A 26,907-nucleotide genomic window follows, 5' to 3' on the forward strand; every position below is an offset into this window, starting at 1 on the left:
ATGTAGAAAATGTATTCGGTTTTTGCACAATTTGTATTTATCTTTTGGAACGGATCACTAACAAAAAATGAGGTACCCATGTATACTGAAAAGGAAATATAGAGTAAAATTACCACTTAAAAATCGTTATGTTCCAAGACGAACATAGTTGTAAATTGTGGGTAAGTGTGTGTCGTAATGTGGCTAGGAATAAAATGGTAATGTTATGAAAGCACAGTCGTAATTTTAGCAAGTTGAAGTCACAATAAAAGTTGTCATGTAATGAAAGGAGTCATAGTTTGAAATTGTGAATATAAAATATGTCAAGAAAAAAATTGTCATCTGAAGAAAATTGTAATTACAAGCTCTGAATGTTGTGACAAGACAAAAGAAGGTTTTAATCCTATTAAGATAAAGTCGTAATTGTAATGGTTTCATGTTGTAAAAAAAGATCAGCTGAGAGCATAAGATGAAAATCACAAAGTTATGTCATGTGTGAACTGTAAAAGAAGCCATTAAGAGAGTAAATTTGAAATTTTAAGAGTGATAATGTAAATGCGGAACGTGTTTGTGTCATAAAAACGGACATTTTAAATGTTCCAGGCATAAAGTCGTAACTTTACTGAGGGAATATTGTAATATGGTAAGAAAAGTCGTAATGTCATCAATAAAATGGTCATTTTAAAGGTTGTATGTCATGTAATGTAATTTTTTTATTTTTTTTTATTTACAAGAACAGAATTTTTAGGTAAAAATGTTATCAGAAAGAAAGGAATATTTTATAATAGTAATTTGTGGGGGGGAGTATATAATTATCCGTCTGCATTCTTGTAATATTATACATTTTACATTAGTCTGGAGAAATTGCAGCTTTTTCTCATAAAAAATATCACTTTTTTCCTGTCATTTAGCCCTAATTCCCCTTAAACTGATAAACTGTAAATGCAGTGTTTTAATTTTATTTTGAACATGCATACAGTTACAATATGGTATATCACATTTTTCCAGTTTATCATTACAACAAATGACATGTTTGAAAAGAAGTAGGAAGAAGCAAGTTCATAGCAATTTCCAACACAGTTGTCTGTTCATTTCCTGTGCTCAGTTTGTAACAAATTAGTAAACACATTAAATAAATAATCAATAAAGTTGTCCTGAATAAATGCTTTTTTATAAGTTGTGATTGAATGAGTTTGATGGGTTCAAATGTTAAACAATAGGCAAACTTGAACCGAAGCCCATTGTTTGTTGCAGTCCTTAACCTTTTTCTCTATTACCGCCATCCTCTCTCTGTACTTGCAGCCAGTGACCAACAGAGAGAGCTAGAGGCTGGCAGAAGGAGGAAGGTGAAGAGTCTGCTGAGATTCCAGAGGTACTGCCACGCTTCCCGGCTGCTAAGGGGGTTGGTGCCCCGGACGCCCGAGTCTTTGCATCTGCTGGACGACGACTACCTGGGCCAGGCTGCAGTAAGACATACACAAACACATATAGTGTATGTACAGTACATATCTAACAATCCTCTTTTTGTTCCAGCACATGCTGTCAAAAGTTGGCTCTTGGAACTTTGACGTTTTCTTTTTTGATCGTCTTACAAATGGTAAGGCACCTTCTAGAATCCTCCATGTTATTAAATTCCATGTACCTTCAACATGTAAATGATAGAATACAATGTGTGTGTGCGTTAGGTAACAGTCTTGTGACGCTGATGTGCCACCTCTTCAACGTCTACGGCCTCGTTCACCACTTCCAGCTGGACATGGTCAAACTGCACAGGTTCCTGAGTACGTGCCCCGCGATGCAAATATACGTTCCTTTGGCGGGCCTTTTGGCGCTGCAAAAAGCTGAAACTTGAGTGAGCGCAGTCGGCGTTTTAGGGACAACCCAACAATACAAACAGATACTGAGGAGGCGTTACTGCAACTGAATATTAATCCCGTAATGACATATGACTTTTATAGCGTGTGTGTGTTGTCATGGGAACAAGACACCACCCCTAATCTTATTATCACAACGGTGTGGTTTGGTATGAATAATTACATCATGGTGTTGTTTGCAGGCACAGTGCAGAGTGACTACCACTCCCAGAATCCTTATCACAATGCTGTGCACGCGGCCGACGTCACCCAGGCCATGTTCTGCTACCTGCAGGATCCCAGGGTAAGACGCAAAGTTACTTCCTGTTTGTTTATGTCCAACAGTGGGTCACACCAGTCACCCCATAAGACTTAAAGGACTTGACATTTCTCACACAAGCCTACTTGATATGTACAGTACTACAAAAAGCTTGGTGGAACTTAGAAGTGTCAAAGGTCACTACAGTCAAATTGACTTGATATTTCTCACACAAATTTAGCTTTATTAGCTGTACAAAAATATTTTAGATTGTAGAGATTTAACAGATGATTGAGCTGTTTTTCAGCCCCCAAAATTGGGAAAAATGTAAATGCTGAGACCCTCATCCACCAGGTTTGCGTGACTGTAAATTTTCCCCACAAATCCAGTTTAAAACCTGACAAAAAGTAATTTGGATCATATACAATTGACCAGATATATTCACTGGTTTTCAACACCAAAAATCTAAAATGCAGTTAGGCTAAAAACTTTGCGCAAAAAGCTTGATAGACCATAGAAGGTCACTTCAGTCACCTTATAAGTAAAATTTACTTGAAATTTATCACACACGTGTAATGAAACGATTATTTGCAAAAATGCCTATGCCCCATGCAAGTAAAAGTGAGCGTTAACTATACAATTCAATAACAGCACAATTTTTTTTTCACGAGTGTTTAATGCGAACACTATGTGTGTATGTATGTAAATATTTATATATATATATATATATATATATATATATACACACATACACATATACGGTGTATATATATATATACGTACACATATACGGTGTATATATATATATATATATATATATATATATATATATACAAATATACATATGTATATATACATATATATATATATATACACATACATTTATATATATATGTATATATATGTATATGTGTATGTATATATATATATACACATATATATACATATATATGTATGTATATATATGTGTATATGTATATATATGTGTATATGTATATATATGTGTATATATACATGTGTATATGTATATATATGTGTATATATACATATGTGTGTATATATATATATATTTATATATATATGAAATAGATTAAATACATATACATATATATTTATATATATATATATATATATATATATATATGTATATGTGTGTATATATATATATATGTATGTATGTATGTATATATATATATATATATATATATATATATATATATATATATGTATATATGTATGTATATGTGTATGTGTGTATATATATACAGGTAAAAGCCAGTAAATTAGAATATTTTGAAAAACTTGATTTATTTCAGTAATTGCATTCAAAAGGTGTAACTTATACATTATATTTATTCATTGCACACAGACTGATGCATTCAAATGTTTATTTCATTTAATTTTGATGATTTGAAGTGGCAACAAATGAAAATCCAAAATTCCGTGTGTCACAAAATTAGAATATTGTGTAAGGGTTAAATTTTGAAGACACCTGGTGCCACAAACTAATCAGCTGATTAACTCAAAACACCTGCAAAGGGCTTTAAATGGTCTCTCAGTCCAGTTCTGAAGCCTACACAAACATGGGGAAGACTTCAGATTTGACAGCTGTCCAAAAGGCAACCATCGACACATTGCACAAGGAGGGAAAGACACAAAAGGTTATTGCTGAAGAGGCTGGCTGTTCTCAGAGCTCTGTGTCCAAACACATTAATGGAGAGGCAAAGGGAAGGAAAAACTGTGGTCAGAAAAAGTGTACAAGCGATAGGGATCACCGCGCCCTGGTCAAGATTGTGAAAAAAAAACCCATTCAAAAATGTGGGGGAGATTCAGAAGGAGTGGACAGCTGCTGGAGTCAGTGCTTCAAGATCCACCACCAAGAGACGCTTGAAAGACATGGGTTTCAACTGCCGTATACCTCGTGTCAAGCCACTGTTGACCAAGAAACAGCGCGCAAAGCGTCTCACCTGGGCTAAGGAAAAAAAGAGCTGGACTGCTGCTGAGTGGTCCAAAGTCATGTTTTCTGACGAAAGCAAATTTTGCATTTCCTTTGGAAATCGAGGTCCCAGAGTCTGGAGGAAGACAGGAGAGGCACAGGATCCACGTTGCCTGAAGTCTAGTGTAAAGTTTCCACCATCAGTGATGGTTTGGGGTGCCATGTCATCTGCTGGTGTCGGTCCACTCTGTTTCCTGAGATCCAGGGTCAACGCAGCCGTCTACCAGCATGTTTTAGAGCACTTCATGCTTCCTGCTGCTGACCTGCTCTATGGAGATGGAGATTTCAAGTTCCAACAGGACTTGGCGCCTGCACACAGCGCAAAATCTACCCGTGCCTGGTTTACGGACCATGGTATTTCTGTTCTAAATTGGCCCGCCAACTCCCCTGACCTTAGCCCCATAGAAAATCTGTGGGGTATTGTGAAAAGGAAGATGCAGAATGCCAGACCCAAAAACGCAGAAGAGTTGAAGGCCACTATCAGAGCAACCTGGGCTCTCATAACACCTGAGCAGTGCCAGAAACTCATCGACTCCATGCCACGCCGCATTAACGCAGTAATTGAGGCAAAAGGAGCTCCAACCAAGTATTGAGTATTGTACATGCTCATATTTTTCATTTTCATACTTTTCAGTTGGCCAACATTTCTAAAAATCCCTTTTTTGTATTAGCCTTAAGTAATATTCTAATTTTGTGACACACGGAATTTTGGATTTTCATTTGTTGCCACTTCAAATCATCAAAATTAAATGAAATAAACATTTGAATGCATCAGTCTGTGTGCAATGAATAAATATAATGTACAAGTTACACCTTTTGAATGCAATTACTGAAATAAATCAAGTTTTTCAAAATATTCTAATTTACTGGCTTTTACCTGTGTATATATATAAATATGTACACATATACATAAATGTGTATACATTTGTGTGTATGTATGTAAATATATATATATATATATGTATATATATATATATATATATATATATATATATATATATATATATATATATATATATAATTTTTTTGTAGTCTTATTCGACTGTGCCAAACACTAAGTATATCCAAACATTTAATAAATACAAATAAGGCAACAAGAGAAATATCCCACACTTCTCTTTTGTTAAGTACATTTGTACAGCAGATATGGACAGCTACGTCAGCAATATGATTTGCCTGAGCGGCTAAACAGGACATATTCGGGCCATAGTTTGGCGACCTCTGCCATGGACATTTCACATGTCACAACTCAAAAAAAAAAAGGTCTTAAATGACTTGAAATACCTCACCCAAGTATATCTCTAAAAGGCTTATGATTGCGGTAATGATTTTACGCTGTAGCTAGCAGAGCAGCTGACCCCACTGGATGTGTTCCTGGGTTTGATGGCGGCCGCCGCCCATGACGTGGACCACCCTGGCGTCAACCAGCCTTTCCTTATCAAGACGCGACACCACCTGGCGTCTCTCTATCAGGTGTTGCATTAGCGATCATTTAAAATGAGGAAGAAGAATGAGGAGGAAGATGTTCATCTTTGCTTCTTCTGTGCAGAACACATCAGTGCTGGAGAGTCACCACTGGAGGTCCACAGTGGGCATGCTGCGAGAGTCACGACTGTTGTCACACCTGCCTGCCGATGTGTCGTAAGAAAACACACTTTGTAACTAGAATACCGTCTTTTTCAGTGTTGACTTATTAACTCTCTATGCAGGCAGGGAATCGAACGGCAGCTGGGTTCTCTCATCTTGGCCACAGACATCAGCCGACAAAACGAGTTCCTGCTCACCTTCAGGGAACATCTAGACAATCAAGACCTTGATCTTCAGCTGGCTTCTCACAGGCACTTTATCCTGCAGGTGACGTGCGCTTAATTGTTGAGTTACACTTAGACAAACTTTAATGATCCACAAGGGACATTGTTCCACACAGTAGATCAGTTACAAAAGTTGTCATGACTAGTTCTTGGAGCTTTGGATTACAAAGCGTTCTCCTCGTCCCCAGATTGGCCTCAAGTGTGCAGATGTGTGCAACCCGTGTCGCGTTTGGGAGCTCAGTAAGCAGTGGAGTGAGAGGGTGTGTGAGGAGTTCTACAGGCAGGGTGAGTGTTGGCACTTGTCTTTCTCATTCGGTTACGTTTGCCAATTCATTGGATTTATCAGTCCCTCAGGGAACTTGCAATGTCGTGAACCGCGCCAATTAAAGCAAATGTAACAACTTCCTGTGAATTAAGCACGGCCCTGCAATTTTGCCCACTGCCAGCAACTTCCCCGAACATTTTGGCCAAACAAAAATTGTTGGCCAAATGTATCCAAATGTATTTTTGTTTCTCATATAAACAAAGCAGGAACAGCAACATGTAATAAAATGTCAACTCTTTATTACTGAAACGGCAAAATTGTCATCCTCTCGCCTAGCTCAAATTTACTTACTCTTCCTGTCAACAGTGCTAAGGCTTTTAGGCAGTATAATATATATATATATATATATATATATATATATCTAACAACACAACGCCCTCCTCACTTACTGTTTTACATATATTTATATATTTATTTAACATTCTCCAGCGCCCCCCGCGACCCCGAAGGGAATAAGCGGTAGGAAATGGATGGATGGATGGATTTATATATAGGTAGGGAAATTAAGAACAGACTCCAGTTGCAATGCCGATCTTGAAAAGATGCTGTTTTTACCGTATTATTTGGACTATAAGGCGTACTTAAAATCATTTCATTCTCTCAAAAATCGACAGTGCGCCTTATAACAGTGTGCCTAATCTACGGAGTAATTTTGGTTGTGTTTACCGACCTCGAAGGTATTTTATTTGGTACATGGTGTAATGATAAGTGTGACCAGTAGATGGCAGTCACACATAAGAGATACGTGTAGACTGCAAGATGACGCCAGTAAAGAACACCAAAACTTGAAATGTCCCACTAAATATATAGAACCTTACACGCGGTGCTCAAAAATCTGTCAAAATGTTTTAGTACGACTTTGGTAAGCTACAAAGCCGCATCGCTTGATGTATGGTCGGAGCATTACGGCTACCGTAGTTAGACGTGCAGTGCTTCAACATACAAGTATTATTATGGTGTGTGTATAAGGACCGCAAAATGGTACCTATTATCTGGCGTTTAGTTTCGCAATATAATGTAAAACCAGCTTTTGTTACCTTCTGGTACCTGCTGATCTGTATTTGGGATCTGCATAAGTGTAACATCTTAGTAATTGAAATTACCTTTTTTGATTTGCTTGTACTTAAAAACTAATTTTCCCAGAGCAAATAATGGAAATAGGAATAATCAGTTCCAAGGTCAAACTGTCGCCATCATAAAACGTGCTAACTTTTAAAGGGCCCCATGATGATTTTAATCTATATTGAAAACACTTCTTTGTGGTCTTGATCAGTGGTTCTCAAACTTTTTTCACCAAGTACCACTTCAGAAAAAACTTGGCACTTCAAGTACCACCATAATGACCAACATTAAAATACAGTAGCATCGTAGTCCTAAGCGTTCATTAAACCACTAAGCATTGGCCACTGCAACATTACACACTAGAGATGCGCGGATAGGCAATTTATTTCATCCGCAACCGCGGCAGAAAGTCGTCAACCATCCGCCATCCACCCGATGTAACGTTTGATCAGAACTGCATCCGCCCGCCATCCGCCCGTTGTTATATATCTAATATTAATTAAAAAAAAAAAAAAAAGGGTGAAAACTACGCGAATTGCACCTTGTGCAGACAAGATTTTTCGATCGGACACGGAGGAATTAGTGATGTAAAAGACCACGTTGGGACAAAAAAACACAAGTCTAATGCCGTTGCTAGCGATACAAGTGGAAAACTTTCAACGTTTTTCGTCGCCCAAACAGATTCTTTGGATGTGATAAATGCCGAAGTTTTATTTACGGAGGCAATAATTGAGCATGGACTTCCAATCGCACTGGCTGATCACATGGGACAGTTAATAATGTAATGCAACCTTTAAAAATCATTACGCGGTGATCGCGATCCCAAAAATAAACTTTTCTTGCATGATAATGTCCAGAAAAATTCGCTTTATATTACTATAGAGTCCTTTTAACGAATGAGTTTGATGGTTTATCACAAACCTTAAATGAAAGAAGTCCTTTGTTCTCCTGCAGCATGGCCTTGCTTTGTGTTTGGTGCGCCATCCTGTCGGCTGTATTTCACAGCACGACATACTGTTAAAAGTGTTTATACTATTTATACTTTCAATTAACAAATTGAAGTCTTGTGAAAGGTTGACAGGATAACTGGCATTAACTGTCAAAATAATTTCAAACTATTGAAGTTAGCTTACAGAATAAACATGTCAATCAACCCATATGATTTTTGCTGTAATATTTTTGTTTTGAAAAGTCACTGTGACTGATAGAAAAGTGATGGTTTTAGCAACATTTTAACCTGTCTGAATGCTAATAATCATTTTGCGAGCAAGCAGGTAAGCTGCGCGGGCGGAGCGCGCGGAGTGACCCATTTTACGAGCCCCCGGCCACGGGGGTGGCGGGCAGGTAAACTGCTTACCTGCTGCGCGTGACGCCGGCCGCGGCGAAAGCGGACGAGGCGGGGTGTCGGTGCGGTGGGCGCGGTAGTGACCCTGGACGTGGGGCCCTCTCGGGGGAAGGAGCCTCGGTCCCGGACCCCGGCGAGGCGTCCCTCCGCTCCGTAAAAGTGTCCATCTCTTTTCTTTTTTTTTCTTCTGTTGTGGCATATGCTGCAGGTGCCTGCTCGTTTTTCGTATGTGGGTAACAACATTTAACTATGTATATATATTTCCCAATTGGTTTAACTGCCACCCGCAAAAAAAAAAAAAAAAAAAAAAAAATATCTAATTAATCCGCCCGACCCAACCCGCGAGCAGATAAAATCTTATTTTTTTAAATTTCATCCGCCCGATCCGCGGATAATCCGCGGACTCCGCGGTTGTGTCCGCAAACCGCGCATCTCTATTACACACAGTTTGAACAATAACACTGTGTTTAAATATAGGAAAATAAAACACTGTACTTTAAGCAAGTGATTCTTTGGCATACCACTAGGTGGAGCCTGCGTACCACTGTTTGAGGATTTGGTCTAAATAAAATGTTTTGGATATGCTTTGGTATAAATTTTGTGTGAGTTTTGAATCTGTCTGCAAGATGTTCATTTCTATAGGCATTTCCTGATTGCAACTGAAACCACGTCCCACCCTCTTCCAAAGTATCATCATTTATCTTTTTAAAAGGCACAATGTTTAAATATACATCTTGAATTTGTGACCCCTATTTTTTTCAGACAGGGTTGAAAATAAACTTCATAAACATAAAGATTCACCCGGTCACAACTAGGGATGTAAAGGTAAATGGTATTATTATAAACCGGGGTAAAATTCAAGATTGTTAGTAATACCGTTAAAATCTAAAATTTTCCAAAAAACGCCATTTATTAATGCATTTTAGGCAACTCTGCTCATTTCCTGGAAACGGAGTTGCAGCAGCCCCGGCGCATGCACACTAGCGCCGTTTGACTTGAGAAAACATGGCAGAAAGCAACTAAACGGACCTTGTTTCGGAGATTTTCCTTTCGAATAAATGAAGCTGACCGCTTCGTTTCACTTTATTTGTCTCGCTTCCCTTCCGTAGCGTAGAGTCTTGGCGTGTGTTTAGGAGCACACTGCTGTTATTAGATTGCGACAGGTGTGGACAATTTCGGAGACATGCATTTGTCCCACGCTAAAAGTATACAGCAGAGGAGAAAAAGATGTGATGTTGCTCTCATTTTCTCAACACAATGTCATTCTCTCATCTGCTGTGACTGAGAGTTAATGATGTGAGGAAACATGCAGCAGGCGATGTGTCGAGAACGTTGTCACAACTTGTTTATAAAGTCTTTAGTTTGTTTACTGGAATGGTCACTTGTCTGTTATTTAACAGCTAACTTTGTCAGTGTTCCAATAACATCAATGCTAGCTAAAACATATCGTCGTCTCATCGAAAGAATGCAGGCTGTCAACACGCTGAGTTGTCAGTGAGGCACAAAGATTGTGTATTAGATGAGAGAGGTATCAATCCTGTTGGGGGTTTTTTTTTTGGCCAAACTGTTGCAGTGAACCACATGGTGTTTTTGTTGGAGAACAACACTTGTTTATTAGACTTAAACTTCATTAACCAAACTGCTTTGTGTTTTAAATTGATATCAAAAAGTAAACAACATGTTTTTTACATTACTCTGGGTTTTTTTCCCCGTTTTTGTTAAAGGTTTACAGTGTATACCTAATTCCTACATGACATATTTCTGCTCAAACTTTAATGGCTCTGTCCCGATAACATTTAGTACATGTAAATATACATAACTTAATAAAAAATACCTCTCTCTATCAAAATGTAAAAACAGAGATAAAGACATCATATAAAGAGAAAAAAGCTGATACGTTGATACTATAAATGAACAAAAAGACAAATGTTCGTCTTTAAATATATGGATAACGTTTTTTTATAGCCTTTTTATTAGACATTACAAAATACATGATGGCGTCGCATTCACACCCCACTCCAACAATGTTTTACGTAACATAATGCATAATCGTGATTTAAATATTTAAAAAAAATAATTGTGATTATTATTTTGGCCATTATCGTGCAGCCCTATGTGCAAGACTAGAGCTCATATATGAACTCTATTTTTATCTATATGGACAAAAAGTGCAATTACGTCTTTTGGCCATCAAGAGCCATCTTTCAAAATGTTTATATTTGTTGTTATTGTATATCTCTTGTGTACATAAGGTGCCATCTTGCACAATTTTCACATTTATTTTTGTTTCTGCCATTACACTACACATTTGTGTTGCTTTCATATGCACATTCACTTGAGGTACATGCAACACAGTGTTCTTATCTACAAAGATTTTTCTTCTACAATGGAAATCTTTTTGAAGGATTTGTTTGTGTTTTTTAAATAAAACTTGGTTAAAAGACCAAAGTATTTTCCGGATCTTAGGGCGCACCGGATTGATTATAAGGCACACTGCCGATGAATGGTCAATTTTTTTATCTTTTTTCATATATTAGGCGCACCGGATTATAGGGCGCATTAAAGGAGTCATATTATTATACTTTTTTTCTAAATGTAAAACACTTCCTTGTGGTCTACATAACATGTAATGGTGGTTCTTTGGTCAAAATGTTGCATAGATTATGTTTTACAGATCATCTTCAAGCCACTTTCTGACAGTCGTTTCAGGATGCGCCGTTTTGTGGGCGGTCTTATTTATGTGGCTCATCTTTGGCAGCGTCTTCTCCCCGTCATCTTTGTTGTAGCGGTGTAGCGTTCAAGGACAGGGGTGGAAAAAGTGTCAAAAGATGGAGCTAACTGTTTTAATGACATTAAGACTTTACTTAAATCAATAACGGCGCAACATCTCCTCATCTGGAAACAACCACACCGGAAATGTGTCCCGTGAAAAAACGTCCGACTGGAACTCTCTAATAACTAAAGTTCCTTGGATGAATAATTTTAACTCACTACACCGGTATGTTTTAGCGCTTTTATGGCGAGTTAATGACAGATATAAGTAAGAACTTTACACTACTTTATATTAGAAATGGCAACAGCGGAGGATGAAGAAGCTTATCAACTACGGCGTCAGTGTGGACGCGTGCAATTTTTTAGGATTTAGGAAGATCCCAAATACAGATCAGCAGGTACCAGAAGGTAAGGAAAGTTGGTTTTGCATAATATTGCGAAACAGAACGCCAGATAATGTCTTACCTTATACACACACCATAATAATACTCGTATGTTTATTGCGCCGACAATCCTTCAAGCGGTGCGGCTTCATAGCTTACCAAAGTCGTACTAAAACATTTTGATAGATTTTTGAGTGCCGTGTGTAATGTTCTATATTTTCAATGCAACATTTAAAATGTTGGTGTTGTTTACTTGAGACCCATCATAGTGCAGGCTACACTTATCTCTTATGTTTGACTGCCATCTACTGGTCACACTTATCATTACACCATGTACCAAATAAAATAGCTTCGAGGTGGGTGAGCTCAACCAAACTTATTCCTTACATTAGGCGCACCGGGTTATAAGGCGCACTGTCGAGTTTTGAGGGAAAAAAAAGGATTTTAAGGGCGCCTTATAGTCCGGAAAATACGGTAAGTACTTTTAGAACATTTTGATCACATTAGTTTTTTTTGGTCACACTAACTGTGATAAGAAATGCTCATACCATGACATCCCTACTCACAACATTAGGTACTGTACACAGGACAGATTGTTTCAGACTCTGAATAAAAAAATCTGCTTTTTGCAGCATTTATGTGACTGCCTGTCGCACGTTGGTGTTATTATAGGATTAAAAGAAAATAATATGGTGCTTTATACTCCCTATTTTTTGTGTTTCCTCATAGCCTGAAGCAGAGGAGGAGGATATCTTCCCCCTCTGGCTGAGAGCTATACTTAATTTCCAAATAAGTGCCTCCACCTTGCGATGATGTCACAACGTCATCAGACTACAAAGCCAGCCAACAGAGGCATCCAAAACTGCGTGAAAGCTCACGCCAAAATGCATGCACCTTATGATTTGACACTTTGGCCTTGAGTGCCAAATGTTACAAGTATCAACATTGTAACATTTGAAAGTCAGAAAAGATGAAAATCACCTTAGGCCCCCTTTAAGTTAATATTATGGCTCATACAAATGTATAAAGAAGGAAACCACTTTAAAACAGTTATTTTGCTAACAACTGACAAAAGTATTGGGACACGCCAGAGTCTTGCTACTTTGAACGTGAGTCCGCTCACTTCCTGCGTACAGTCAAGTCGACTTCTCTTGTCATGTGTTTTTTTTTCTTGTGTCCAAATTCAAAAATGTTTATGTTAAAAGGCCTTTATTTTACAAAAAATTGTGTCAAATTCTGTATTCAATGACTTGGTTTATTGTGTTGTATAGGTGACCTGGAGAGGAAGTTTGACTTGGAGATCAGTCCTCTGTGCGACCAACGAGTGGACTCGGTCCCAGCCATCCAGAATGGTGAGTGTTATGGCCTGCAACACCTCTATACGCACACATGCACGAAGGCAGGGGGTTTTGTTTGTGGCCCCATTTGGGTCTTTAATGATACTCGTGGAACACGCTAGGCCAGTGGTGTCAAACGTACAACTTGGCCCGCGAACAGGTTTCATCCGGCCAGCGAGATGAGTTTGCGAAGTATAAAAAATTGCTAGAAATTTGGTAGATAGAATACTATTAACTCCAAGAGGTAAGTGTAAAAAAAAAAAATCTGAATGTACTTGTTCTATTTTTGAACAAAGAAAACAATCTGAAGTTATCTTTATTTTTAAGTTATTGTGCCATGATTTTACCAGTCCGCCCCAATTGTGAATAGATTTTCCTCCATGTGGCCTCCGGTCTAAAAATGAGTTTGACACCCCTGCGCTAGGGGTGAGGGTTAGCCTAGTGTGTATTATAATAGTCGTCCCTCGCCACATCCCGCTTCAAAGTTAGCGGCATATAATGGTGACTAAGAGGGTGTTATTTCGTTTCTATAGGGCTTTCTTAATGTTTAAAACCATATATAGAAAGTCGTAAACTGTTTTTTTATGCTAGAGTTATGAGAATATTAAATTTATAATTCACAATTTACCATTTACCAGGGCCAATTAACAGCGATAAACGTGGGTTTACTGTAAAACTCTTGGCGACCACAAATAGATTTGGCAATGGGAGCCTGAGTGTGTGCATAAAAGACAAACTCAACAAAAATGCAGTTCATGTACGTTTATAATTAGATATGAAGATATAATATTTAAGTAATATTTTACGAGGTTTGTAAATATTTGTATTTACTATGAATAATCACATATGAACAATAGATAAAGACTACATTGACAACTACAATTCAGTTTAATCCAAAATGTTTATTAATCCTGGATTGATGTAAATTGTGTTACAAAATGACAACAGGAAGTGAACATATGTATTTGTAATTGCTATTAATTTGAAAAGGGGTAGGATTAAACAAGATTTGCTTCTTCCTACTCATTTGGAAACATATTGTAAAGACAAATGAGGATATAGATTATATGATGTATCATACTGTATCTGTATACTTGTTCAAAATAAACTCAAACCATAACCATCATGGGTTTATATTTACGATTATGTCCAAAGTTTTTATGAAAAGGTAAAACAAATAGGTTGATTGGTCCACAACACTTTATGTCCTACTGCAGTGAAGCCAATTCAAAACTACCGTATTTTCCGGACTATAAGGCGCACTTAAAATGTTTTTTTTTCCCCTCAAAACTCGACAGTGCGCCTTATAACCCGGTGCGCCTAATGTAAGGAATACGTTTGGTTGAGTTTACCGACGTATTTTATTTGGTACATGGTGTAATGATAAGTGTGACCAGTAGATGGCTGTCAAACATAAGAGATAAGTGTAGGCTGCACTATGATTGCAATTAGGGCTGGGCGATATGGCCTTTTATTAATATCTCAATATTTTTAGGCCATGTCACGATACACGATATATATCTCAATATTTTGCCTTGACCTTGAATTAACACTTGATGCATATATTCACACCAGCATGATGATTCTATGTGTCTACATTAAAACATTCTTGTTCATACTTCATTAATATATGCTCATTTTAAAGTTTCATGCAGAGGGGGAAATCACAACGAAGTCAATTTACCAGAACTGTGGTTATTAAACAGTTATTAAGCAGTGGCACAAACATTCATGTCATTTCCAAAACAGAAAGTGCAAGAGACATTTTAAAACCAGCTATGAGTGCACTTTTGTGCATGATGTCACTAAGATGACATGTCAAAACAACACTAAATTAAAGTGCACTTTTTGTACAGAACGCCACTACAATAGTTTAAAACAAATAAAGTGCACTTTTGTGCATGATGTCACACAAGATATTTCAATAACTGTAAAATAAATATTAGCTGCATAATAGGAAATCAAATAGTGTATGTCCTTCGCTATGTGGTAGGTTCCTGTGAACGTTATCTCCTGTTTTTTTTACAATTTTTTTCATACAGTGTTGATCTGGAAATGGAAGACGCCAGGCTCAATTGGGTCAGTGCTGGTTGCTTCGGCATTTAAGTTGGGTGTGGCACCGGCCGAGATGTTGACGTTCGGAGTTTCAAGCACTCTTCATTTTCTAGCGGGTGACTTTTCAAATAATGCTACAAATTAATAGTGCTGCTACTTTTTGTACAAATGCTTTTGCTGCATACTTGACATATTACGGTTGTCTGTTCAACATCTTCCCGCTTGAAGCCAAACCACCGCCAGACGATGGACCCCGTGCTGTTTTTCTTGGGAATTAATAATTCCTCCATTTGTTATCAGATTCGCACCTTCTCTCTCTCGTATTACCACTCACACCGCTCCGCTTGCATCACAGCTAACGTTAGCCATGCCGCTACCTCTCTGCTCGGCGAGGGTGTATGACGTGGCACGCGCGACAGTATGTGATGTATGTAACAAGGTGCGCTTGTTTTATGTCTCTGTGAGAAGGAGAGACAAGAAAGAGTGAGAAGAGCATGCAGTGTAATGCCCGCAGCTAAAAGCAACTGCGTGGGAACGTATACTCGAATATTACGATATAGTCATTTTCTACATCACACAGAGACAAACCCGCGATATATCGAGTATATTCGATATATCGCCCAGCCCTAATGGCAATATGACTCAAGTAAACAACACCAACATTTTATATGTTCCATTGAAAATATAGAACACTACACACGGCGCTTAAAAATCTATCAACATGTTTTAGTACGACTTTGGTAAGCTCAATCGGGTTAATCCATCAAGCTGCACGGCTTGATGGATTGTCGGCACATTAAACATACAAGTATTATTATGGCGTGTGTATAAGGTAAGACATATTATCTGGCGTTTTGTTTGGCAATATTATGCAAAAGCAACTTTTCTTACCTTCTGGTACCTGCTGATCTGTATTTGGGTGCGCTTTATGGTCCGGAAAATAGGGTACTATGCCGCTTCGGTATTAATTAAAAAAGTAAACAAAACACAATAAATGTGCAAAAACTATGAAAAAACTAATGTTTTTTAGACACCATATCTTTACGGCAGAGATTTAGCTACAATATAAACTTCAATAGTATTGTCATTTTAGAAATACGGCGGTAAATCTGTCACGATGACGGCGTTTGAAGAGATGCTAAATTAGCAATTATCTCTATGGGCTTTTGAAACCAAACTAAAACTATTACAAACCCCGTTTCCATATGAGTTGAGAAATTGTGTTGGATGTAAATATAAACGGAATACAATGATTTGCAAATCATTTTCAACCCATATTCAGTTGAATATGATACAAAGACAACATATTTGATGTTCAAACTGATAAACATTTTTTTTGTGCAAATAATCATTAACTTTAGAATTTGATTCCAGCAACACGTGACAAAGAAGTTGGGAAAGTTGGCAATAAATACTGATAAAGTTGAGGAATGCTCATCAAACACTTATTTGGAACATCCCACAGGTGAACAGGCAAATTGGGAACAGGTGGGTGCCATGATTGGGTATAAAAGTAGAGTCCATGAAATACTCAGTCATTCACAAACAAGGATGGGATGAGGGTCACCACTTTGTCAACAAATGCTTGAGCAAATTGTTGAACAGTTTAAGAAAAACCTTTCTCAACCATCTATTGCAAGGAATTTAGGGATTTCACCATCTACGGTCCGTAAAATCATCAAAGGGTTCAGAGAATCTGGAGAAATCACTGCACGTAAGCAGCTAAGCCCGTGACCTTCGATCCCTCAGGCTGTACTGCATCAATCAGCGACATCAGTGTGTAAAGGATATCATCACATGGGCTCAGGAACACTTCAGAAACCCACTTTCAGTAACTACAGTTGGTCGTTACATCTGTAAGTGCAAGTTAAAACTCTCCTATGCAAGGCGAAAACCGTTTATCAACAACACCCAGAAACGCCGTCAGCTTCGCTGGGCCTGAGCTCATCTATGATGGACTGATACAAAGTGGAAAAGTGTTCTGTGGTCTGACGAGTCCACATTTCAAATTGTTTTTGGAAACTGTGGACGTCGTCTCCAAAGAGGAAAAGAACCATCCGGATTGTTATAGGCGCAAAGTTGAAAAGCCAGCATCTGTGATGGTATGGGGGTGTATTAGTGCCCAAGACATGGGTAACTTACACATCTGTGAAGGCGCCATTAATGCTGAAAGGCACATACAGGTTTTAGAGCAACATATGTTGCCATCCAAGCAACGTTACCATGGACGCCCCTGCTTTTTTCAGCAAGATAATGCCAAGCCACGTGTTACATCAACGTGGCTTCATAGTAAAAGAGTGCGGGTACTAGACTGGCCTGCCTGTAGTCCAGACCCGTCTCCCATTGAAAATGTGTGGCGCATTATGAAGCCTAAAATACCACAACGGAGACCTCCGGACTGTTGAACAACTTCAGCTGTACATCAAGCAAGAATGGGAAAGAATTCCACCTGAGAAGCTTAAAAAATGTGTCTCCTCAGTTCCCAAACGTTTACTGAGTGTTGTTAAAAGGAAAGGCCATGTAACACAGTGGTGAACATGCCCTTTCCCAACTACTTTGGCACGTGTTGCAGCCATGAAATTCTAAGTTAATTATTATTTGCAAAAAAAAAAAAAAGTTTATGAGATTGAATATCAAATATCTTGTCTTTGTAGTGCATTCAACTGAATATGGGTTGAAAAGGATTTGGAAATCATTGTATTCCGTTTATATTTACATCTAACACAATTTCCCAACTCATATGGAAACGGGGTTTGTACAAAGGACATGTTGACACATTGCAGATTCAAAGTTGAGCAAAACAAAGTATATTTGTATCCAGGAGGCAATTCAGTCCATCAAAGTAGAACAAGCAAACACCTGCAGAGCACAATGACCATGTTGCTCCTCAGCTACTGAAGTAACGGCTTGCCTTAATCATATAGCCCCCTGTAGTGGTTGTGGCCCGAAACCAGCGCTTAATGTGTTTATGCCAGGGGCTGCCTCAGCACGAGGGGAGTGTGTGTGCTGACAGGCTCTGTGTTATCGTAGGTTTCATTTCTTACATCGTGGAGCCGCTCTTTGACGAATGGCACCGCTTCACCGAGCGCAGCATGCTCAGCAGCACCATGATGCGTCACCTGCACACCAACAAAGCCTGCTGGAGGCGTATGCTGCACGCTCGCAACACGCCACACCCCCAAACACAGCCGGAGCCTGAAGAAGACGACATCCCATAATCCCCCTGTTGTATCATGAAGTGATCTCTATTTCTTAACAGGGAGGACAGGAGGCGGGGTTGTCCACCTCCTGGTTGGGTCTCCAGGATGTTTTCCTCCCTTGTGAGGACAGGAGAGCTGGTTTAGGGTAGAAATGTCGCCCTCTGCTGGGAACTACTAAAACTGCACAGTGCAGTGGAGTCTTGGTGAACAATGACTCAAATTTAAAAAAAACCCCACTGAGATGTGTTAACTAATAGTTGTGGATGATGGCACACGATTATGTGAATACTTGCACAATACTGTTGGCACAAAAGCAGCCATATATATATATATATATATATATATATATATATATATATATATATATATATATATATATATATATATATATATAGTGTGATGAGGTGGCGACTTGTCCAGGGTGTATCCCGCCTTCCGCCCGATTGTAGCTGAGATAGGCTCCAGCGCCCCCTCGACCCCAAAGGGAATAAGCGGTAGAAAATGTATATATATATCTATATATATGTATGTATGTAATATATATATATATATATATATATATATATATATATATATATATATATATATATATATATATATATATATATATATATATATACACACTGTGTATTTATATACAGTATTTATACACATATATATATATACATATATGTATGTGTGTATATATATACACATACATATACATACATATATACACACACACATATATATATATATTTATATATATATCCATATATATATACACATATATATATACACATATATATGTGTATATATATATATATATACACATATATATGTATATATATATATATATATATATACACATATATATGTGTGTATAAGTGTATATATATATATATATATATATATATATGTATATGTGTATATATATATATATATATATATATATATATATATATATATATATATATATATATATATATACGTATATATATATACGTATATATATATGTATGTATATGTGTACATGTATGTATGTATGTATATATATATATATATATATATATATATATATATATATATATATATATATATATATACACACACACACACACACACAGAGTAGAAAAGATAGGACAAAATATGTTAATACTGTATATCAGTGGTATGTTTTTTTAAGATTTTACACAACACCTATGATGATATTGATAACGTATTTTTCACTTTTGATACATTTTGCACTTCCTACTGGGTGCTAATTTGTATTTATGTACTCAACTTAGTAAAGCTCAAAGCTGCCATTGTAAAATGATATTATTTTTTATAATTTGTTGCATCTGTTCCATTTAGTATTGGAGTGTACAACTTAAAATAACCTCACATGCCAAAAAGAAGAAAGCCTATCAGTGTTTCCTGAAAACCAAGATCAACAATAATACTTTTGTAATACAAAATCGGTGCATTTATTCTTTTGTCTTCTAAGCTAACTCTGTAAAGCCTTAAAGAGCTATTTGATCAGACTGAAACACTTGTTTATTGTATTTGTTTCCTTCAACTAGTAATTAAACACACTCAACACATCCTCATACATATATGTGTGTTTTTTTCTCAACTTCAGAAGGGACCAGACATCTTAAAAAGGGGGAGCTTTTGTTTTGTGAAAAAAAATAAAAATGTAATAGTGTTTCTTTTTCCAACAAATATCGGTAATGTTGATAAAAGTATGTGTACTAGTACTAGTGATACCTCCATTGTATTGCATTGTATATTTAGGAAGGCGATTACAGCACAGGCGCAGTGATTGAGGAAATTCATGATCTTAATTAAATACCGGATGTTAAATCGTCATCAATTAGGGTACTTTTCTACTAATAAAAGCAGGGGTGAGCTGAGTGTTTAAGTGCCCGCAGGCCCATTCCAAAAATACTAATACTCATTTTTAATTACACATAAAAAGCGGAATAAAAGGGAAAACTAATTGAAAATGGTGATGCTAATAACACAAAGCTGAACTGGAGGCTTTTGATATTATTATTTTTTTAATCTATAAAATGTATTGGTTTTAACAATATGTATCTCATAATGGCTGCCGCATACTTAACATTTTTCCATGTGTGCACAAAATTCCACTGAAGGAAATTAGGAGTACCACTGGTGGTATGTGGGCCCCGTCTCCTGCTACTTGGAACACCAGCGTTGTTCAAAAAAAGATATGTTTATTTTAAACTTCTCCAGATGAAACAATTATGCACAAATTAATTAATTAAATTAAAATGTTATATTTAGCGTCCCTGATACGTCGCAGGAATGAATTTGCCAAAGTTAAATCTTTGAGGTGGCGAAAAGTTTGAAAACCCCTTTTGTCGCCCCAAATAAAAACTTTCTGACAAAAAAAATGTGCCACTACACCTTTTTATTTAATATTAGCAAAATATTTTGCACTAGTTTGGGTCGAGCTATGTGTATATACTAGGAATACTTACTGTAACAAGATCAGAAATCTAAACTATTAAGAGTGACGCTCAATTTTGCAATCATTGGTGGCGAGGGAAACATGCTAGATGATGTCACCGTGTAATTTCCATAATTGTGCGTGTAATTCTTATGGAGGCTGTAAAAGCCATGGAAAAGCAAAACAGATATGTTAAGAAAATTACACAAAAATTACTGTTGCCTCTTAATGTTTTTTTTTACATTTTAAGCAAGACCAAACTGCCTGTAAGTGCTTTTTGATTGCGTTAAAGTCTCCAAAAGTGTACAATAAGACCAGAAAAAGTCGCTATATTTGTCAACAGTTGCTTTTTTGAAAAAGATCATTGATCATCAACACTGATCCCTCCTCCTAGGTCTTCTTATTCTCTGGCGGACCAGCAGGTGTGTACAAACTCTGTTAAAAAAAACAACATTTACTGTATGGTGTTGTGACCACAAGTGGACAATCCCATCCAGTGCGGATCTATTTGTGGCGATCTAAATGTGTATGTGATGGGCCGCCACAAATCAATGAATACATGGTAAACAATGTAATTGCACAGCATGTTTATTATTATTAGTATTCTCATTCTTATTGTACAAAAACCAAAACCAGTGAAGTTGGCACGTTGTGTAAATTGTAAATAAAGACAGATCACAATGATTTGCAAATCCTTTTCAACTTATATTCAATTGAATAGACTGCAAAGACAAGATACTTAATGTTTGAACTGAGAAACTTTTTTTTTAATTTTTTTAAATAATCATTAACTTAGAATTTAATGGCAGCAACACATTGCAAAAAAGTTGGCACAGGCGCATTTTTACCACTGTGTTACATGGCCTTTCCTTTTAACAACACTCAGTAAAAGTTTGGGAACTGAGGAGAGCAATTTTTGAAGCTTTTCAGGTGGAATTATTTCCCATTCTTGCTTGATGTACAGCTTAAGTTGTTCAACAGTCCGGGGTCTCCGTTGTGGTAAGTAGAAGCATTTAAGTCCCATCTTAAAACTCATTTGTATACTCTAGCCTTTAAATAGCCCCCCTGTTAGACCAGTTGATCTGCCGTTTCTTTTCTTTTCTCCTCTGCTCCCCTCTTCCTTGTGGAGGGGGGGGGAGCACAGGTCCGGTGGCCATGGATGAAGTGCTGGCTGTCCAGAGTCGGGACCCGGGGTGGACCGCTCGCCTGTGCATCGGCTGGGAACATCTCTGCGCTGCTGACCCGTCTCCGCTCGGGATGGTGTCCTGCTGGCCTCACTATGGACTGGACTCTTACTATTATGTTGGATCCACTATGGACTGGACTCTCACAATATTATGTCAGACCCACTCGACATCCATTGCTTTCGGTCTCCCCTAGAGGGGTGGGGGGTTACCCACATATGCGGTCCTCTCCAAGGTTTCTCATAGTCATTCACATCGACGTCCCACTGGGGTGAGTTTTTCCTTGCCCTTATGTGGGCTTTGTACCGAGGATGTCGTTGTGGCTTGTGCAGCCCTTTGAGACACTTGTGATTTAGGGCTATATAAATAAACATTGATTGATTGATTGATTGATAATACGCCACACATTTTCAATGGGAGACAGGTCTGGACTACAGGCAGGCCAGTCTAGCACCCGCACTCTCTTACTATGAAGCCACGCTGTTGTAACACGTGGTTTGGCATTGTCTTGCTGAAATAAGCAGGGGCGTCCATGAAAAAGACGTTGCTTGGATGGCAACATATGTTGCTCCAAAACCTGTATGTACCTTTCAGCATTAATGGTGCCTTCACAGATGTGTAAGTTACCCATGTCTTGGCCACTAATACACCCCCATACCATCACAGATGCTGGCTTTTCAACTTTGCGACAAGAAAAATCCAGATGGTTCTTTTTTTCTTTGTTCCGGAGGACACGACGTCCACAATTTCCAAAAACAATTTGAAATGTGGACTCGTCAGACCACAGAACACTTTTCCACTTTGCATCAGTACAGCTTAGATGAGCTCGGGCCCAGCGAAGCCGACGGCGTTTCTGGGTGTTGTTGATAAATGGCTTTGCATAGTAGAGTTTTAACTTGCACTTATAGATGTAGCGACGAACTGTAGTTACTGACAGTGGTTTTCTGAAGTGTTCCTGAGCCCATGTGGTGATATCCTTTACACACTGATGTCTCTTTTTGATGCAGTACCGCCTGAGGGATCCAAGGTCCGTAATATCATCGCTTACGTGCAGTGATTTCTCCAGATTCTCTGAACCTTTTGATGATATTACAGACCGTAGATGGTGAAATCTCTAAATTCCTGGCAATAACTCGTTGATAAATGTTGTTCTTAAACTGTTGGACAATTTGCTCACGCATTTGTTGACAAAGTGGTGACCCTCGCCCCATCCTTGTTTGTGAATGACTGAGCATTTCATGGAAGCTGCTTTTATACCCAATCATGGCACCCACCTGTTCCCAATTAGCCTGTTCACCTGTGGGATGTTCCAAATAAGTGTTTGACGAGCATTCCTCAACTTTATCAGTCTTTTTTGCCACTTGTGCCAGCTTTTTTTTAAAACATGTTGCAGGCATCTAATTTCAAATGAGCTAATAATTGCAAAAAATGACAACGTTTTCCAGTTGGAACGTTAAGTATCTTGTCTTTGCAGTCTATTCAATTGAATATTGGTTGAAAATGATTCGCAAATCATTGTATTCTGTTTTTATTTACGATTGACACAACGTGCCAACTTCACTGGTTTTGGGTTTTGAAAGAAATTGACCTAGAAATCTTTGAGTACAGTACTAAGAAAATCACAATGTATGCTTGATTGTAGGCGTATAATAATAATTATTATTGTTACACCAATCCCAGATGGACATGGTGATGTCATGTGGTTCCACATACGGTACCATTGCATACATCAGCATGCTGGTCTGCTATTGGCGGGTCCAAACGGTATCCCGTGGTACATCGGGACAGCTCACCTCCTTTTCTGGAACCTTCTGAGCAATGTGAACAATACACACAAAAAACTACACTTCTCCACACTACTCCACATGCAACAATATTTGAATGGTGTAGTGTTTACTAGGTCAGTGGCAGGGATGGCCGCTAGGTGGCAGCAAAGTCGTGCCAGCAGCTGATGACTTTTGACCTCGGATAAAAACTTGAATATTAAAATCAAAACAACAACAAAAAACACACACATTACATTAGTAAGAGTAACTCTAAAAGTGACCTTAAAAAAAATGGGGATAATTAAAAATAGGCCAAAGTGTATAAAACTGAGACAAAATATGCCCTAGTGACCCCAATTTGCATATCTCTAATTTGCAACACAAATGAGGCCTGTGGACGGAGACAGCGGCCAGGGTTTGTTGTTGGTCACTTATCACATCACGTTACACCAATTATCCTAACTTTTCTTCTAGTGCGACAAAGAACACGTCATCTCACGTCAACAAACATGACCCTAAAAGCCCTTGGTGATCAACAAACGTATTTCTTTTATGCTTAAGTCATTTCTAAACACATTCACATCTGCTCATCGAGTGTAACATTTGTTTCGTGTTCATGCTGATGATTCTTTACGCGCGCACATGCACACGCACGCACACACACACACGCACGCACGCACACACACACACACGCACACACACACACACACACACACACACGCACGCACACACGCACACAGTGTAGTGCGGAGTCATCCAGTGTGTCACTGTAAACATTGACACTACAAACAGAGCCCCCTCCCCCCAAATGACATGTCAAGGAACCACTCCCTCTTTAAAAACAAGTCATCGCTGATAATCATCTTCCTCTTGAACCTGACTAAAAGGTGAACTTGCGGTTTTTTTTTTAAAAATGTTTAAATGTGTTAGCCATACGGCTCTGTTGGAAAAACAAATCTGAAAAAGGACTCAAAGAACCTATTTTTGTGAGCGGTACATGGAAAAAAACATTTTTCGCATTGGCTACTGCATGTCTTCCTTTCATATCTCAGAATATGCATTTAATTTGGTCCTCATTTAAATTTTTAGCGTGTGTATTCTTTTTTTAATATTTCTCAATTAAAGTCAATCAAAGTTGATTTATATAGCCTTAAATCACGAGTGTCTCAAAGGGCTGCACAAGCCACAACGACATCCTCGGCTCACCATTTAATTGGATGTATTTATAATTCTGTATTTCATTATTGTTTTTTTTTGTTAATATTAGAGTCCGTTCTGCAAAAAAGGTCATCCCTAGAAGTGCACAGCTTATGGACAGGGACCCACAGTTAAATCATACATCATCATGTTACTGGGGTTCAATCCCCACCTTCTACCATTCTAGTCACGTCTGTTGTGTCCTTGGGCAAGACACTTCACCCCTTGCTCCTGATGGCTGCTGGTTAGCGCCTTGCATGGCAGCTCCCGCCATCAGTGTGTGAATGTGTGTGTGAATGGGTGAATGTGGTGATACTGTCAAAGCGCTTTGAGTACCTTGAAGGTAGAAAAGCGCTATACAAGTATACCGTATTTTCCGCACTATAAGGCGCACCTAAAAACCACACATTTTCTCAAAAGCTGACAGTGCGCCTTATAACCCGGTGCGCTTTATTACGATTCATTTTCATAAAGTTTCGATCTCGCAACTTCGGTAAACAGCCGCCATCTTTTTTCCCGGTAGAACAGGAAGCGCTTCTTCTTCTACGCAAGCAACCGCCAAGGAAAGCACCCGCCCCCATAGAACAGGAAGCGCTTCTTCTTCTACTGTAAGCAACCACCCGCCCCCGGAAGAAGAAGAAAAAACGCGCGAATATCACCGTACGTTTCATTTCCTGTTTACATCTGTAAAGACCACAAAATGGCTCCTACTAAGCGACAAGGATCCGGTTCATAAAAAGACGCAATCTCTCCATCCGCACACGGATTACTACCGTATTTCACAGCAACTGATATTCCTGTGAACCGCACTGTGGAACGGGAGCACGTACGGTGAATATTCGCACCACAGGGAATGAGAAGTCATCCTTCACTGTGGTTCTAGCTTGCCATGCTAACTTCCACCCATGGTGATATTCAAAAGGAAGACCTTGCCAAAAGAGACCTTTCCAGCCGGCGTCATCATAAAAGCTAACTCGAAGGGATGGATGGATGAAGAAAAGATGAGCGAGTGGTTAAGGGAAGTTTACGCGAAGAGGCCGGGTGGCTTTTTTCACACAGCTCCGAAGGCGAACACACCTTCACTAAGACGGGCAGACAGCGCCGGACGACATACGCCAACATTTGCCAGTGGATCGTAAATGCCTGGGCAGATATTTCGGTCACAACTGTGGTCCGAGCTTTCCGGAAGGCAGGATTCACAGAACTACTGGACAACAACAGCGACACTGACTCCGATGACTTCGACGAGACGGAACCGGCCATTTTGCATCCCACGCTTGCGCAACTTTTCAATTCGGACACCGAAGACGAAGAATTCGAAGGATTTACGAATGAAGAATAACTTCAGAAGGTGAGCGCTATGTTTATTTTGTGTGTTGTGACATTAACGTTCGAGCAACATTATGTTGCTATTGCTCTACACCATTTTGAATTTTACTATGTTTGTGATTGCACATTTGCGTACATTTTGGGACAGAGTTGTTAGAACGCTGGTTTTCAATATATTATTAAAGTTTGACTGAACTATCTGACTGTTTTTTTGACATTCCCTTTAGCGCAGCGTAGGCGCGGCTTATAATCCGGGGCGGCTTATTGATGGACAAAGTTATGAAATATGTAATTCATTGAAGGTGCGGCTAATAATCCGGTGCGCCTTATAGTGCGGAAAATACGGTAACCCATTTATCATTTATCATATAATATACAAAATACATACAATACAATTTCTTTCAAAATTTACCCACCAAATACCCATTTACAATTTCATTTATATATTAAAAAAAGGAGGCCCTGCGATGAGGTGGCGACTTGTCCAGGGTGTACCCCGCCTTCCGCCCGATTGTAGCTGAGATAGGCTCCAGCCCCCCCCGCGACCCCAAAGGGAATAAGCGGTAGAAAATGGATGGATGGATTAAAAAAAGGAATTGTTATATCCACCAGATCAG

General features: G+C 38.5%; 1 protein-coding gene across 3 annotated transcripts in view; it reads left to right on the plus strand.

The window, feature by feature from the left end:
• LOC133576442 (3',5'-cyclic-AMP phosphodiesterase 7B-like) overlaps positions 1-26,907 on the plus strand; it is a 115,092-nt gene that overhangs the window by 40,591 nt on the left and 47,594 nt on the right. For 2 of the 3 annotated variants that reach the window (XM_061929655.2, XM_061929656.2), the window contains exons 5-14: positions 1,282-1,445; positions 1,513-1,576; positions 1,665-1,760; positions 2,036-2,136; positions 5,429-5,560; positions 5,637-5,728; positions 5,797-5,941; positions 6,087-6,183; positions 13,057-13,137; positions 18,208-18,866. In XM_061929655.2, the coding sequence (XP_061785639.1) occupies positions 1,282-1,445; positions 1,513-1,576; positions 1,665-1,760; positions 2,036-2,136; positions 5,429-5,560; positions 5,637-5,728; positions 5,797-5,941; positions 6,087-6,183; positions 13,057-13,137; positions 18,208-18,395 (1,160 nt within the window). In that variant the 3' untranslated portion in view covers positions 18,396-18,866. Of the gene's footprint in view, positions 1-1,281; positions 1,446-1,512; positions 1,577-1,664; positions 1,761-2,035; positions 2,137-5,428; positions 5,561-5,636; positions 5,729-5,796; positions 5,942-6,086; positions 6,184-13,056; positions 13,138-18,207; positions 18,867-26,907 lie in introns of those variants that run through there. The other variant, XR_009811637.2, reaches the window with a different exon arrangement.

Source organism: Nerophis lumbriciformis, linkage group LG34, assembly GCF_033978685.3.
Source record: "Nerophis lumbriciformis linkage group LG34, RoL_Nlum_v2.1, whole genome shotgun sequence".
NCBI classification, from domain to species: domain Eukaryota; kingdom Metazoa; phylum Chordata; class Actinopteri; order Syngnathiformes; family Syngnathidae; genus Nerophis; species Nerophis lumbriciformis.